The sequence below is a fragment of the Nelumbo lutea genome, chromosome 5 (genome assembly GCF_056320005.1).
Source record: "Nelumbo lutea isolate HS-2025 chromosome 5, American lotus-T2T, whole genome shotgun sequence".
In the NCBI taxonomy this organism is placed as follows: domain Eukaryota; kingdom Viridiplantae; phylum Streptophyta; class Magnoliopsida; order Proteales; family Nelumbonaceae; genus Nelumbo; species Nelumbo lutea.
This window is the reverse complement of record NC_142688.1, coordinates 78732013-78747581: the sequence shown is the minus strand read 5'-3', so window position 1 is coordinate 78747581 and position 15569 is coordinate 78732013. Positions and strand designations below refer to the sequence as shown.

Sequence of the window (15569 nt, the reverse complement as noted above, 5' to 3'; positions counted from 1 at the left end):
AAGACAGCCAAGGAGATATGGAATGTGATGAAAGAGACTTACTCCCAACCCCTTAATGTTGCCAGAGCATATGAGTTGAAATGTGAGGTGAATGCCCTTAAACAAGGAGAGAAACCGGTGTCGGTCTATTTCTCTAACTTGCAATCCCTGTGGCATGAGATTGATCACTTAGAGACTCTTGAGTGGGAGAGTCCCAAAGATGCTCAGATACATAGAAAGCACATTGAGACAAACAGAGTGTTTGAGTTTCTGGCAGGACTGAATTCAGAATATGATATTGTGAGGTAGCAGATCTTGACCAGAGATAGTGTGACCCTCTCTCAGGCATACTCCTTAGTGCACAGTGAAGAGACCAGGAGGAAAGTCATGATGCAACCTCAGCCGCTTACACCTGCCTTGGTAGCTGTCAAACCCAAAACAGAGGGTGATTCAGAGAGGGACAGAAAGAAGGAAGATAAAAGGGATGTGATGTGTGAGCATTGCAAGAAACCTAAACACACAAAAGAAACATGTTGGAAGCTGCATCCACATTTGGTCCCGGCAAAGTTGAGAAATAAAAGGAGTAATGCTCATGTGGCTACGACTACTGATTCAGCATCCTCATCTGGCACGAGAGGCACACCAATAGAGACCTTAGCTGTAGTTCGGGCAGCTCTAATACAATTGGAGAAGGAAGTTGGCAGTTCAGCTCAGTTACCGTAGTCATCATCAGCGCCAGCTACATCGGCCTTTGCACACTCAGGTACTCGAGCCTCAGCCTACCATGCCTCCGCTCCAGGTACAACTGAACCGTGTTGGGTAATAGATTCAGGTGCATCTGACCATATGACCAGCTTGCCCTCTCTGTTTACTACTTATCACTTATCTTCTGGTAGGGATAAAGTATCTATAGCTGATGGCTCTCTTGTCCCTATTTCTGGCAAGGGTGACATCAAACTGTCAGATACTATATCCTTGTCCTCTGTCTTGCATGTTTCTAAACTGGATACTAACCTCCTTTCCGTCAGTAGCATTACCAAACATTTGAACTGCTCAGTAACTTTCTTTCCTGACCGATGTGTTTTTCAGGACATGGAGACGAAGAAGGTGATTGGGACTGGCTGTGAGACGAATGGGATCTATCTGCTTGGGGAGAGTTCTCGTCGGGAAGAGTCAGTGGATAAGAAGTTACTGGTTTCTCAAGTTTTGAGTCCGGTTATGTTGTGGCATAACCGATTGGGTCATTTATCTTTTTGGTCCTTGAAGAGTCTGTTTCCTACTTTGTTTGAGTCTGTTGAGTTATCTCAGTTGAAGTGTGAAAGTTGTGAGTTGGCTAAACATTGTAGAAACTCTTATTCATTAAGTAATAAAAGGAGTAATAGTTCTTTTGATATTGTGCATACTAATGTTTGGGGGCCATATCACATTCCTTCTATGGGGGGTTATAGGTATTTTTTACTATTTGTTGATGACCACACCCGTTTTTCATGGGTTTATCTTATGCGATCACGAGATGAGGTGCTTGTCCTGACCCAAAACTTCCACCAAATGATCCTAACACAATTTTGATGCCAGGATAAAAGTACTTAGATCTGATAATACAAAGGAATACTTTGCTAAGCCATTGGCATCGTACCTCCTTAATCATGGGGTTATCCACCAGAGCATGTGTCCTCATACACCTCAGCAGAATGGGGTTGCAGAGAGGAAGAATAGGCACATCTTGGAGGTGGCTAGAAGTATTATGTTTACCTCCAATGTCCCTATTCGCTTCTGGGGTGATGCTATCCTTACGGCGGTATATCTTATTAATCGAATTCCTTCTCGAGTTCTTGATATGAAACCTCATTTTTCCCTTCTATACCCCAATGAGGAGTTGTTCACTATTCCCCTCAAGACATTTGGTTGTACCTGTTTTGTTCAGCTTCTTGGTCCCAATCACTCCAAATTTCAACCCAAGGCCTCCAAATGCATCTTTCTTGGTTATGCACAAACTCAAAAGGGTTATTGTTGTTATGATCCTGTCTCAGGGAAGAAGTTTGTATCCATGGATGTCACTTTCTTTGAGGAGACACCCTACTATTCTCGGGTCTCTCCTCAGGGGGAGAGTAGTGAGCGTGGAGATTTGGGTCTTTTTCTTCAGGGGGAGGAGTGCAGTGAGGACAGGGTTAATACCTTTGGGGCTGTTCCCTTACCTATTCCAGTTGATGATGAGGACTGTAGTAGCGAGGGTGGTCAAAGGGATCGGGAGTTGAGAGTCTATCATAGGCGATGCAGGCAGATTGATCTTGGTCATCAGCAGTCCCAGCCAGCTACAATCTCTTCTACGGCTCCAAGTCCAGATATTACAATCCCAGGGCCCACAGAGACTCCTTCCATTGTTGCTACCTCACCCTCTGCAGATGACCTTGACCTTCCCATTGCCCTCCGTAAAGGAAAACAGCATTGCACCACATCTACAGTCCACTGCATCTCCCAGTTTTTGTCCTATGATCGCCTATCTCCCTCCTACAGGTCCTATCTCACCTCTGTTGCTGATGTCCCTATTCCGAGAACAGTGCAAGAAGCCCTATCAGTCCCGGAGTGGAGAGGTGCAATGCAAGTTGAAATGGATGCCCTGTTGAAAAATAATACCTGGGAGCTAGTTGACTTGCCCAAAGGAAAGAAACCAGTTGGATGTAGGTGGGTATTTACTGTGAAGCATAATGCGGATGGTTCCATTGAGAGGTACAAAGCTCGGCTAGTTGCAAAGGGGTTCACTCAAACTTATGGTATAGATTACTTGGAGACATTTGCCCCGATAGCCAAGATGACCACCATTCGGGTTCTATTATCTCTTGCAGCAAGCTACACTTGGCCTTTGTACCAAATGGATGTTAAGAATGCTTTCCTGAACAGGGACTTGCAGGAAGAGGTCTACATGCAGTTGCCTTCTGGATTCTATGATACAAAGGCAGGTAAGAAAGTTTGTCGGCTCAATAAGGCTTTGTATGGTTTGAAGTAGTCACCTAGAGCTTGGTTCGACAGATTCAGACTAGCCCTTGGGAAGTTCGGTTATGTACAAGCCCAGTCAGATCATACATTATTCATCAAGAGGGTGGAGTCGTCACTGACACTACTTGCAGTTTATGTTGATGATATTGTGGTCACAGGAAACGACAACCATGAGATTGAGTCCCTCAAACAACTTCTTCATCAAGAGTTTGAGGTGAAAGATCTAGGTACACTACGGTATTTTTTGGGTATTGAGGTTGCTAGATCTAAGCAGGGGATCTTTGTCTCTCAGAGGAAATATGTGTTAGATCTCTTGGCTGAAACTGGAAAGCTAGGTGTCAAACCTGCAGATACACCTATTGAACAGAACCACAGGATTAATGCAAAGAGTGGGGAGCTGCTTGAAGACAAAGTTATGTTCCAGCGGTTAGTGGGAAAGCTCCTATATCTATGCCTTACCCGACCAGACATCAGTTATGCCGTTAGTGTTATCAGTCAGTACATGCATTCTCCTAGAACCACACACCTTCTAGCAGCAGAAAGAATACTAGCATATTTGAAGAGATGCCCGGGTAGAGGTATATTGTTCAAGAACAATGACCACATGAAGGTGTAAGTCTATACAGATGCCGATTGGGCTGGGAGTGTTGATGACAGAAGGTCTACCTCTGGATATTGTGCTCTTGTGGGAGGTAACATGGTTTCTTGGCGGAGTAAGAAACAAAGTGTTGTCTCTCAATCCAGTGCTGAAGCTGAGAATAGGTCAATGGCTAATGGAGTGGCTGAAATTCTTTGGCTGAGATCACTACTTGAGGAGTTGGGCGTTGAGTATGAGAAGCCCCTGATGTTGTATTGTGATAATCAAGCGGCTATTAATATAGCACACAACCCAGTGCAGCATGACAAGACTAAACATATTGAAGTTGATCGACACTTTATACGAGAGAGGGTCTCATCACAAGAAGTATGTCTCTCATACAACACCTCCAATATGCAACTGGCAGATATCCTCACTAAAGTTGTATCACGGAAGAAGCTAGAGGCAGATCTATCCAAGTTGGGAATGATAAACATTTATTCCCAACTTGAGGGGGAGTGTAGAGAACACTGAAGTGGGCCCCACAGCTACGGTCCCATTGTGTTCGTAGGGTAGAAGATATTCTAGTCTACCTAGGGTTAGCTATTGGTCATTTAGTTGTTTTAGTTGTTATTTATTTCGGTCTTTGTTTTACTCTATTTGTTATGTAAAGACTAAGGACGGATCTGTCCTTTCCATGTAATGAGCATAACCTATAAATATTAATTAAAGTGGCGGCGGCAGAATATGAAGCTTCTGGTCCGCCTTTCAACCCTTGTGTTCTACTGCTTCTTCTCCCTCTTTCTCTTCTCTCCTCTTTCTTTCTGCTTATCTTCGATCCTGAGATTCATTAGGGTTCAAGACTGATAACAATCCTGAACTTCTAGTCATAGCATTCAGCAATAGACACATTTTTCCCGCTCAACCTATAAAGCCTTGGACATAACTCACAAAACCTCCCAAAACCCCAAGAAATCATCTTCCCAAAACCTTATATATGTTCCATCCCCAACTTTAAAAGAAACATAAATTATAAATGCTGCATGAAAGCTCATAATGCCCTTCCATACACAAACCCCATAGGACAAAGAGGATCCCCTTGTCTTATTCCTCTTGAAGCATGGAAGAAATCTATTAACACCTCATTCACCAGCAATGAAAAAGAGACTGTAGAAATACAAGCAAAAATCAACCTCCTCCATTTTCCCCAAACTCCATTCTTTCTAACACCTCCTCCAAGAAACCCCACTCCACATGATCATATGCCTTCTCAATATCGATTTTACAATTCACCCCTTCCCTTCCATTTCTTATTCTTGCATCAACAAACTTGCAATTATCACACCATTCAAGATTTGTCTCCCCTCCACAAAAGCCACCTGAGTTGGACACACTATCTCATGGAAAACCGATCTTAATCTTCTTGGGAGAACTTTGCTACAATTTTATATGGGCTTGTGATTAAGCATATTGACCTAAAATCCCTCACTCTACAAGCTCCTTCCACGTCGGGAATGAGAGATATAAAAGTAGCATTTGCACTCTTCTCAATTAACTTTTCTTTACAAAACTCCATAAACTATTACATCATTTTTAATAATATTCCAAAATGATTTAAAGAAAGAGATATTAAACCCATATAGCCCCAGAGCCTTATCACCCTTCAGTAACTTAACCCCTCCCCGAACCTCCTCCTCATCAGATTTACTTTCCAACCACTCCATCATCTCCCCTAATTTGTTGAATTCCAAGTCCCTAAAAAACATTTTCTACCCTGTGAAGATTTAAACAACTCCTTGTAAAATTCTTTTATTGCCTCCTCTATCTCCCTTTGACTATCCACAACTTTCTCTCCTTCCTCAAATCAAAAAATAATTTTCTTCTTCTCCTTTCCCTTGCTACTGCATGAAAAAAAAATAGTGTATTCTTATCTCCTTCCTACAGCCACAATGCTTATATTTTTGTATCCACATTACCTCTTCAAAATGAACCAATTTCTCCAATTCCTCCTTAATCCTTTCTCTTTCACATCTTCCTTCTCTTGACAAATAATTTTCTTCCTCCAATTTATCTAGTCTTGACATCTTTCTTAGTAAATTATCAAGTTTCCAAATACCACTTTATTCCACACCTTTAAATCGTTCTGTAAGCAATTGCAATTTCTTCATATTGCAGTTGATTGTTTTTTTTTTTGTAGATTGTACAATAGGAGTGTAGGCGAGTTGCTGACACATAGGAGATTGGTGGAGAGGAGCATACCTTGCAAGGATAAATCTAGAGTATGATATTATTCAACAGCATATCCTTACATGTGGAGGCTTATGTCTCTCCAAGGTTTATGCTCTGGTGCATTGTGAGGAGAGTAAGAGGAAAGTCATGTACATCGATCACCTAATTTCACTACACGTGTCGCCACATCGAGACCTAGGTTAGTCCAACAGAGTTGTGTTAATCGTGTAGAGGTGGAAAAAAAGGAGATGGTGTATGAGCATTGCAAAAGACCCAAGCATACAAAGGATACATGCTGGAAGTTGCATCCCCATTTGAAGACTGCAGACTTGAGGTGGCATGAAGGGCAATGCTAATGTTGTCATTAGATAATCTAATGAACAAGCATCTTCTACTACTGCACTTAGTCGTTCCTGCCAAGAGACACTTGCACTAGATTAAGCATAATTTGAAAATTTTGGGGTGCAACTTGGGCAGGCTCAGGGTGGGATTTTGTTAAAATTTCAATGGGATTGACTCGCAAACCCAAGCACAATAAAATGTAAATTCTTCAAGTTGGGTACCAAACTATGAAAAATATAGCTAGTGTAAAACAGTGGAAACATATTTGAGGGCTTAAAAGTAAAATCCTAGTCAAAAGCATAGAGAAGAACCACCTCATGGGATGTGACTGTCAAACAAAACAACATGACCTTGCGAAGCCAAGCAGAACCACACAAAGGAACCTCACTAGGTCATGAGGAAAAACCTTGCGAGGTAGAACCTGTGAACACAGCACAAACAAGGCTCGTGAGTATCAACTTGTCCCCAAAAATCCAACTTCACAACTATATTCAACCTCGTGAGGTAGAATCAGAACCTCAATGCTCAAAAGCTTATAATCCAACCTCGCAAGGCCAGATCAATACCTCAATGCTCAAAAGCTGATAATCCGACCTCACAGCTACACTTGACTTTGCGAGGCTAGATCAAAACCTCAATGTCCAAAAGATGGTAACCTAACCTTAAACCTACATTCGAACTTTTGAGGCCAATTTAGAGCCTCAGAACTCAGGCACTGCTTTAAGAACCATCAAACGGGTGATTGTTGCCTCAGGGAAACTACGTCTGGCCATACTGATATGCGCCACCTTAGGGGAGAGAAAGGCAGGATTTGTTGTCCCCCAGGCATTAGTCATGGTTGAGGATATTACGACCTCCATATAAATAAATGAATCACATAGCTTGTTTCCGCACTTCCATAAATAAATGAATCAAAACCTCCAAAGGGGCATTCGATCCCATTAATCCCTTACCTAGGCTTAGCCATTTTCCAAACCTTTTGCCAACCTACTCTCCTAGTTCTAGAGGTGTTTCTTGATCCGCTTTCAAGACTATCAGATCACCCTTATTACTGTTATCAGTTGGCTTACATCAATAATCACTGGTTACAGTTATGGAGAGCTTTTCAGATGAGAGCTAACAAAACATAACCGCCGCCACTGGAGGACCTAGTACAGCCAGATCTGCTGGCATTGGATGTGGAGATTCCATTAACAAATGACGAGCAACCAAATGACAATTGAGCCAATTTGGCTAGCAAGATGTACAATCTTGAAGACCGGCTCGATAAAATGGAGGAGTTACAGAAAGAGAATGGATCAAATGGAACGAAAACAAGATTAGTTGTTCCAACTATTACAGAGTCACTTTGACAAACGGAAGAGCATATCGGTAGCATTAGCTTCACTAGATCTAGAACAGGCGGTCCTAATAAGTATTCACCAAGCCATTAGTACTACTGAGATCTATGTCACCAAAGCCACCATCACCAACACAACACTGGCCACCATCACCAGCAGTAGTAGATTTGAGTTCAGCATACCTGAGCAATGGAAGGATAAGAGGAAGCACTTTACAAAGGAGGAACTAATGGGTTGCTTGTGGTCCATCTCAGGGATGAAACCAAAGCATCCAGCTTACCAGAGACCCTACCATATCAGTGTCACGCAAAAGACCTATTTACCAGGATACCAACCACCATCAGCCTGGAAACTATATGATGGATAGTCCAACAGCACTAGAGAACACCTAAAAAAGTTAAAAGATGACCTAGGTCCTTCTTTTACTGATGGAGATTTGAAGATCCGTTAGTTTTCCAAAACGCTCATAGGCCTTGCTTACACTTGGTTTGTGAATCTAGCACCGAACAGCATTTGCACTTGGGATGATTTGGTGGAGAAGTTCTTGATGAAGTAGTTTATTGTGGAGAGGATATTGACAATGGCAGATCTACAAAATTCCAGGCAATATAGTTCAAAAGACCTTGGAGCATATGTATCAACTACCAATGTTCAAAAGAGAGTAGCAGCAAGTTTATGAAGAACATATGGAGAAGGATTTTATAAATGAATGCATTCGCAGTATGCACCCATGGTACCACATCTATTTGGAGAACTTGGGTATTCAAGATTTCTCAAACCTTTTGCAGTGTGTTGAACGTACCATTCATTCAATAAAGAGACCTTTGGAGTAGAGGTGGGGACAGCAACAAAGACAAAAAGCATACGCAGTAGGCTCCCAAAGAGGGAGATTCTCCAAAGGGGGTGAAGCAGCAGCAGCAGTATAGGCATAAGGTCGCCATGATGCTCACCCATGAGACCATATTGCAAAATCATGTCCCTATTCCCCTATACAAGGAAGTCCTTATCATGAAGTGACTCACTGACAAGGGGAAATTTGAGAAATGCTCTGTGTTACTGATAAAAAATCAATTAGTTAGTGTTTAGAACATTGGAAGAGAGTTCAATTCATGCATGGAGTCATGGATAAACTAAGTCAGTAAAAATCTTTATATTGCATTGAAATATCATTTTTAGAGATTATCATTGAAGAACTTTACCCTTAAACCATTAAGGTTTCTATCGGAGGCAAAGCTAGGCATGATAAATCTCTATACTCAGCTTGAGAGGAGTGTTGACATATAAATGCATGTATGGGCTGTCTTCTCTTATTTATTACTTGGCTGTTAGTGGGCTTGGGCCAAACTATCATTTAGTTATTTTTCATTTCTGTCCAATCAACTTATTAAAGGCAGAGATGTAATTGGACTTTCATTTCAAGGAGTTGATGTAAAAGTTAGTGAAATCGCAAACTTAGTCCTACAATAGGAGTTTTCTTCCTCCACATTCTTTCACTTCTCTCTTATTCTTCTTGCACATCTATTTTGTGTAGTCTTTCTTACCTAGTTTCTACTACTTTTTGGATTTATTCTTGAAGATTAACTGCTCAAAATACCAAGTCTATCAGAAAGAGAGAAAACTATCTTACATATTGCTACTCACGGGCACTTCATGAGAATGTTCTTCAATGCCAATCTCTTCATTCTTGTTTTCAGACTGCCCATCTTGGATTAACCAATCAGAAATGGTATTCTCTTCCTGTTGGACTGCAATTTTCTTCTTTTTCTTTTTCTTCTCCGTCACCTTGTTGATATTGTCATTCTCATTAGATTGTAATGAGTCACCATGCTTGTAGCTTCCTCTGTTTAGTTCAAACAAGATATGATAGCACCAATTAATGAAACACATACACACTTGAGCATACAACAATTAGGAAAGAGAATATGAAGAGCAAAGAGAAAATTTTTCATACAAAGCACAAAACAGGAGAAAAATTGCTTACATTTTATGATTAAGGGGTTTTTCATGCAGTTTATCTCCAATGTCATGCTCTTGTTCCACGCTTTGAACCATTGTCTTAGACTGCTCATCTTGGTCCACTCTATCATTGAGGATATTCTCTTCCTTCTCCACAATTCTTCTCTTCTTCCTCTTCTTTGGTGCCTCATTTTTCTCATTCTTATCCTCATAAGATGGCAATGATGAATCACAAGACTGGTCTTGCCCTCTGCTTAGCCTTAGATCAAATGACAAGTATTACTACAAAGACAGATGAATATGCACACATTTAAAAATATTTATTAATGTAACAAGAAGTAATATAAATGGCAGTGACAATTCTTTTTAATCAATCACCTTTTTCCTGCAGCAACACCAATCTCAGGGCACATATCTTGATGGTCATCTCCATCTACCTTCTCTCTCTCTTTCTCTTTGACTTTGTTAGCTGGCTTTTCAACTGAAGTTACTTTTGATTCAACATTTTTAACATCATTTTTGCTCTTGAACAGGGAAGAAATGGGAAATTTATCCTCCTCATTATCATTCAAAATCACAGCTGTATTAACTTTTTTGACAATTTTTGGTTGTTCAGAAGGCTCAGTATCCCCATCCGAGTCACTGACCATATACTTTTTCTTAAGACGCTTTGGTCTAGAATTGCCACTTTTTTTGCTTTCAAGGTTGAAGCTTGGCGTTAAACGGATCCCATCGTCACCTAAATATCCAAACAAAATGCAAATTCACATAAATGCAAATGAAACATTTTACCTAGAGAAAAATTCTCTGCTTACATGGAAACAACCTCTCTGTATCTGTGGGGGTATTGCATATTGTTGAGATTTGTTTGGACGCAAGGGTATTCTTGTCTTTTTGTTCTTTTGTATTTGGGCACCTGTATGGGGGTTTTCTTGCAATTTCTCTCAATAGTATAAAATTCCAAGTTTGAGAGAGTGAATAGTAACTATGTCTTCTCCATTCGAACCTTACTTCTTCTCTTCTCTTCTCCTTTTCTTCTTGTTTTCTTTCTCAATAAAACCTAGATATTGTAACTTGGTATCAGAGCAACTAAAAGGTCGTGGGAGAATCTTTCTCTACTTGTTTTTGCTCAGAGGGTGAGCTGCTAACGCCAGACCGTCGATGGATGCTTATTTATCTTGTTTGATGGGTTTTTATTCTACAAAACCTGGTTCTTCTAGGCCGTTTTATATTTTGGGAATGACGGGAAGTGGTCCCATATTTTTCTAAACCATAAAAAAATTTTTGGGAGTTTTTCTTCTCCCTCTATTTTGCTGCCAGCCAGCTTTTTGGCCCCTTTTCTAGCCTTTAACCGAGTTTGACCCTTCCTTTTGGGTTTGTTTGTACTTCAATTGGGCATTGGGGTGCTTCTTGGTTGCCGAAATAGTTTGAGGTATGGAATCATCGAAAGATGTACAGATGGGTTATAGTGTGTTTCCTGGAAATGTTGATGTTTGGTATGATAACCACCGTAAAACCTGATGGGACCAACTTTTTGGAGTGGTCCCAATTAAGGTTTCAAATGTCACGAAATGTCGCTAATGTCACCCAACATATGTCGATGTCGAGGCTCATTGACAAAAAAATGGATGGCAATATAAAAATTATATTATTTCGATTGACATTTCCTATATTTCGTAAATGTCGACCAAATCGGTCCAAATAACCAAAAAAAGGATAGTTTTTGCTATTATGTCGAAAGGATGTCAACTAATGTACATTAATAATATAAATATAAATATAAATTATTCCATTAATAATTTCTATTTAATATTTCAAATAAAATATTTATAAAAAATAATTAACAAAATATAAAACAAAAGAATAAATTAATTATTTTATAATATAAAACATCAAATATTTTTCAAGTACTAAAATATTAACTAGTTAGTATTTTTTAAAATATTTATTAAAATCAGAAAATGTTTATTAAATTTTATAATAAATCATATTCTACATTTAATATAAAAAATCAGAATAAATTTATTAAATTTAACTTTCCCACCTAGGAGGAAAGCTACTAACACTTGAATGGGACAAAAATTCCCTTTTTAATAATGGAATATTTTTATAACTAAAATGGTCATTACCTTATTTACCTAAGAAATAAAAGAACATGGGTAAATGCACTTACCCTTCCCAGGAAAAACTTACCTAGGTAATTGCATTTGCTCGGGTAACTAACTTAATGAAAAGCGAACGGGGCCTTAATACTACAAAAAGGAGAATCAGTTTATTAAATTTATAATAAAACAAAAATGTATTACAACTTTAATACTTAAAAATCATAATAAATGTATTTCTATTTTGTAAAGAGACTGGGCCGAATGGGCCCTAACAGCCTTTCGCGTGATATCCTTTATTTTATCTTTTATTTTATGTTGATGGGCCTCACTTAATGGGCCTGTTATTTGTTCTTATTTTATTTTCTTTACGTAACTGCCAAGCTAGCCGCCCACTTAAGGGTATACTTGTCATCATCATAAAATGGAGATAAGAGAGTATATGGAGAGAGGAACTGAACCATTAAATGCCAAGCTAGCCACCCACTTAATGGTTTAGTTCCTCTTCCTTCTTTTTTATTTGTTCCTGTACACTCTAAAATCAAGAGAGTATATGGAGAGATAGGTTCTCTATAGTATAGAGAATCACTTGCCTAGTTGGTAGATGGGTTTGGAGAGTTTAGTTCTGGCCAGATTTTGCCAAGAAGTGATGTTGTTTTGCTGCTGCCCAAAACCCTAGCCGATGAGAGATTTTCGAGGTTACCAGGAAAGGTGAAGCTTGGGTGTGGCGCTCTGTGCTTGGAAGGTGTCTTGTGACTGCTAAAAGGAGGGCAGTTCAAGTTTGGAAGAGTTTGGGTTAGTCTGGTAGGTGCGGTAGTGTCTGTTAGACAGTTTTGTATGCCCTTAGCTTCAATCAAAATTGATGTACTTTATGAGTTTATTGTAAATGATTAAAAGTACATATTTGATTCATGTTCCCTTGGTATGTTTGTGTGTATTACCCTTAAACTGGACACTTATTGAGACTCGTGTTAGTTTTGAATGTTCACAGCCAGTGGGTCGGTCTGGGGAGACCTATCCTGACAAGGTTGACACTGTGGTGCCACCAAGTCGGTTGGGGTGGCTTGTCTCAACTACCGGGGTGAGGCCCTAGGCACATACAGTGTGGGATTAATTGAATCTTTGAACTGGACCAGATTTCCAGTATTGCCTTGGACCTTGGAGATTGATGGGCAAAACTGGAAAGTTACACCCGACCCCTAAACTCGATTATGATACTGCACTAGGTGTCGGATCAGGCTGTCTTTGATGTACCAATCAGTGAGATCCTTAGCGGGGGTCAAAACCTGGGTATGTTGGGACAATCCGAGAATTCATCTGAGAGGGTGATCATAGTGACAAGATCAGCCCCTTTGTCGGACAAAGGTAATGATCGGGGATGCACTCTCACTGTTGGAAACCAAGACTGTCGGCAGCCGATTTCAACCGTTGAAATTTGTTTTGCAAAATATATTTTATATGAGATAAAAAAGTATATATATTATGGTTTCTAAAATGTTTGCAAAAAGGGTTTTAATTCTCGGGATCCATATAAGTGGAGAGTGCAGCACTGTTCCTTGCAACCGAGGGAGAGGTCCTCTCTTGTCGGGCAGTGTATGATCATTATGGGCTGAGAGGTTAAGTGTAAGACCATTGAAGATAATACCTGATGGGCTAATCTTGCATCTGCCCACAGTCCCTGAGTGTTACAAGGTGGCTTGGCCCAGGGACCACTTAGGGTAAGTGTTGGGCCCATAGAGCCCATTTGATGGGTTTCAGGGGGTGCACTGTCTTTAACAGTGTATTCGACCAGGCCTTGTAACAAAGACTGGGCCGAACCCATGTGGCTGATGTGTAGATCAATGCTTGGGTCCCACGCCATACAAGGAAGCCCAACTGGGCAGCAGTTAGGAAGGTTAAGTGAGCACATAAGCTTAATGGGCCTAAAGCCCATTTCGAACTGGGCTATTAATTTAGTTAATTAAAGGGGCGAATTCTGAGATGGATTAACAGTTAGGATGGGGTCTTAATCCTATCTACTCAGAGAGTCCAAATCTGAATGTGATTCAGATCTAGAAACCTCCTAATAAGATTAGGATAAAGCTAATCTAATCTACAGATAAGATAAGGGTTTATCCTTATCATTAGAAGAGAAGGCTGATCCAAATATGATTTGGATTAGCACCTCCTAATGGGATTAGGAGCTGATCTTTTCAAGTTAACAAAAGGAAGGAGGGGGCGGCAGCCTTGAGAGAGACCAAGAAACACATCAGATCCTCTTTAGTACTGAAATCAAGAAGAGAGAATTCTGCACCCTGCGAATACTCTCTTGCCGCCTCCCTGCTCTTGCCGCCCTATTTGCCAGTTCGATCTCCAGCTGTGGGAGAAGTCAATATTGGATCTTGACATCAATTCTTTGAGAAATGATTGAAAAGGAAGCTGTGCTCACGTTCCATCCTGTTGTTTTTTGCGAAGGACAGAGTTCTTGGGGAAGAACACTGCTGATTCTACTCCATCCTGCACTGCGCCATCTTCAGTGGGAGCAGTCTTTGGATCCTTCCTTGGGGGTGAACACCTTCGTTGGGAGATATTGCTTCTCCGTATCAGGTATCATTCTCTCCCATTCCTTTTGGTTCAGATTTGGTTCAGTTTAAGGTTCAAGATTTATCCTTGAAAATATGATTTTCTAAATAGGGAATGTGATTCCCAATTGAAGGGAGAGAAAAAATTTTTAAATTCGCCCCTTATTCCGCAATCTTTGGGCGTCCATGTGATGGATCTCTCAACCCTTCAGTGTCTTCCCTCTTCCTCTCATCTGCTGGATAGAGCAAAACTCTAGTTTTTCAAGCACCCAAGTTCTGGTTTGACTTCAAGTAAGTTTACATAGTCAAATTTTTTTGTTCTTTGATTTCTGTTTGATTAATGGAGGCATACGGAAGTGACTTCAAGCAGGTGCCAATTTTTTGACCTGCTTCAGTAGATTCCGTTTTGACTTGTGTTACCACAATTAAGCTAGATGGGACGAACTATCTTGCTTGGGCACAATCTATAAAAATCTATGTTTGTAGTAGAGAAAAACTCGGGTATCTCACAGGCAGCAAGGTGAAACCCGAAGAGATAGACCCAAAATTTGAAAGATAGATGCAAGAGAATTATACTGTTATAGGATGGTTAGTCAACTCTATGCAACCCCATATAAGCCAGCACTATCTTTGGATGTCTTCAGCTAAGGAGATATGGGACAGTGTAACTAAGACCTATTCATAGAAACTGAATGTAGCCAGAGCATACAAATTGAAAAGTGATGTGAAGAACCTGAGACAGGGGGAAAAGAGTGTGGCAATCTACTACTCTATACTAAAATCCCTATGGCAGGAAATTGATGTTATGGAGACAGTGGTATGGGAGAGTAAAAAGGATGCTGAAATGCATAGAAAGCTAGTGGAGAGAAATAGGGTGTTTGAGTTTCTCACTAGACTCAACCCTGAGTTTGATATTATCAAACAGAACATTTTGGCCAGGGATGAGGTTACACTTTCACAGGCATATACTATGATAAGTAGTGAGAGTAGGCGGCAGGCGCAGTTGCAGAGTCCACCTACAGAACATTTTGCACATGTGGGAATGAAACCAAAGGGCCCCACTGAGAAAAGAGAGCAGGTGTGTGAATATTGCAAGAAACCACGGCATACAAAGGACACCTGCTAGAAGCTTCATCCTGAACTTCTTCCAGATAGGTTTAAGAACAATAATAACCCTAAGAAGGGCAGTCAGGTGGGAAAATCCAAGATTGTTAATGTTGCTACAGTGCCTGAAGGGGGAAGTAAGGAGAGTGAAGAAAAATCAACCATTGAGCAGTTGGCTACAATGAAGCTGGATTTTGAGAAGTATGGGAGGCTCCTAAATCACTTAAAAGCTACGATTTCTTCAACTCACCCTTCCAATAGTACATCATCTTCATCGGCTTTTGCTCACTTAGGTACTCATGCTTCTGTGAATCATGCTTCAGCTTCAGGTAATCATAAAATCCCTTGGGTTATTGATTCCGGTGCATCAGACCATATGACCAAC

The 15569-nt window shown here is 40.4% G+C and overlaps 1 protein-coding gene across 9 annotated transcripts in view; it reads right to left on the bottom strand.

Moving 5' to 3' along the window:
* Positions 1-15569, bottom strand: part of LOC148853019 (uncharacterized) — a 55920-nt gene that overhangs the window by 22668 nt on the left and 17683 nt on the right. For 7 of the 9 annotated variants that reach the window (XM_088943012.1, XM_088943020.1, XM_088943015.1 and 4 more), the window contains 3 exons: positions 9796-10156; positions 9443-9676; positions 9089-9301 (listed from right to left, as the gene is read on the bottom strand). In XM_088943012.1, coding sequence (XP_088799138.1) covers positions 9089-9301; positions 9443-9676; positions 9796-10156 — 808 coding nt within the window. The remainder of the gene's footprint in view (positions 1-9088; positions 9302-9442; positions 9677-9795; positions 10157-15569) is intronic. The other 2 variants (XM_088943018.1, XM_088943019.1) reach the window with 1 other exon arrangement.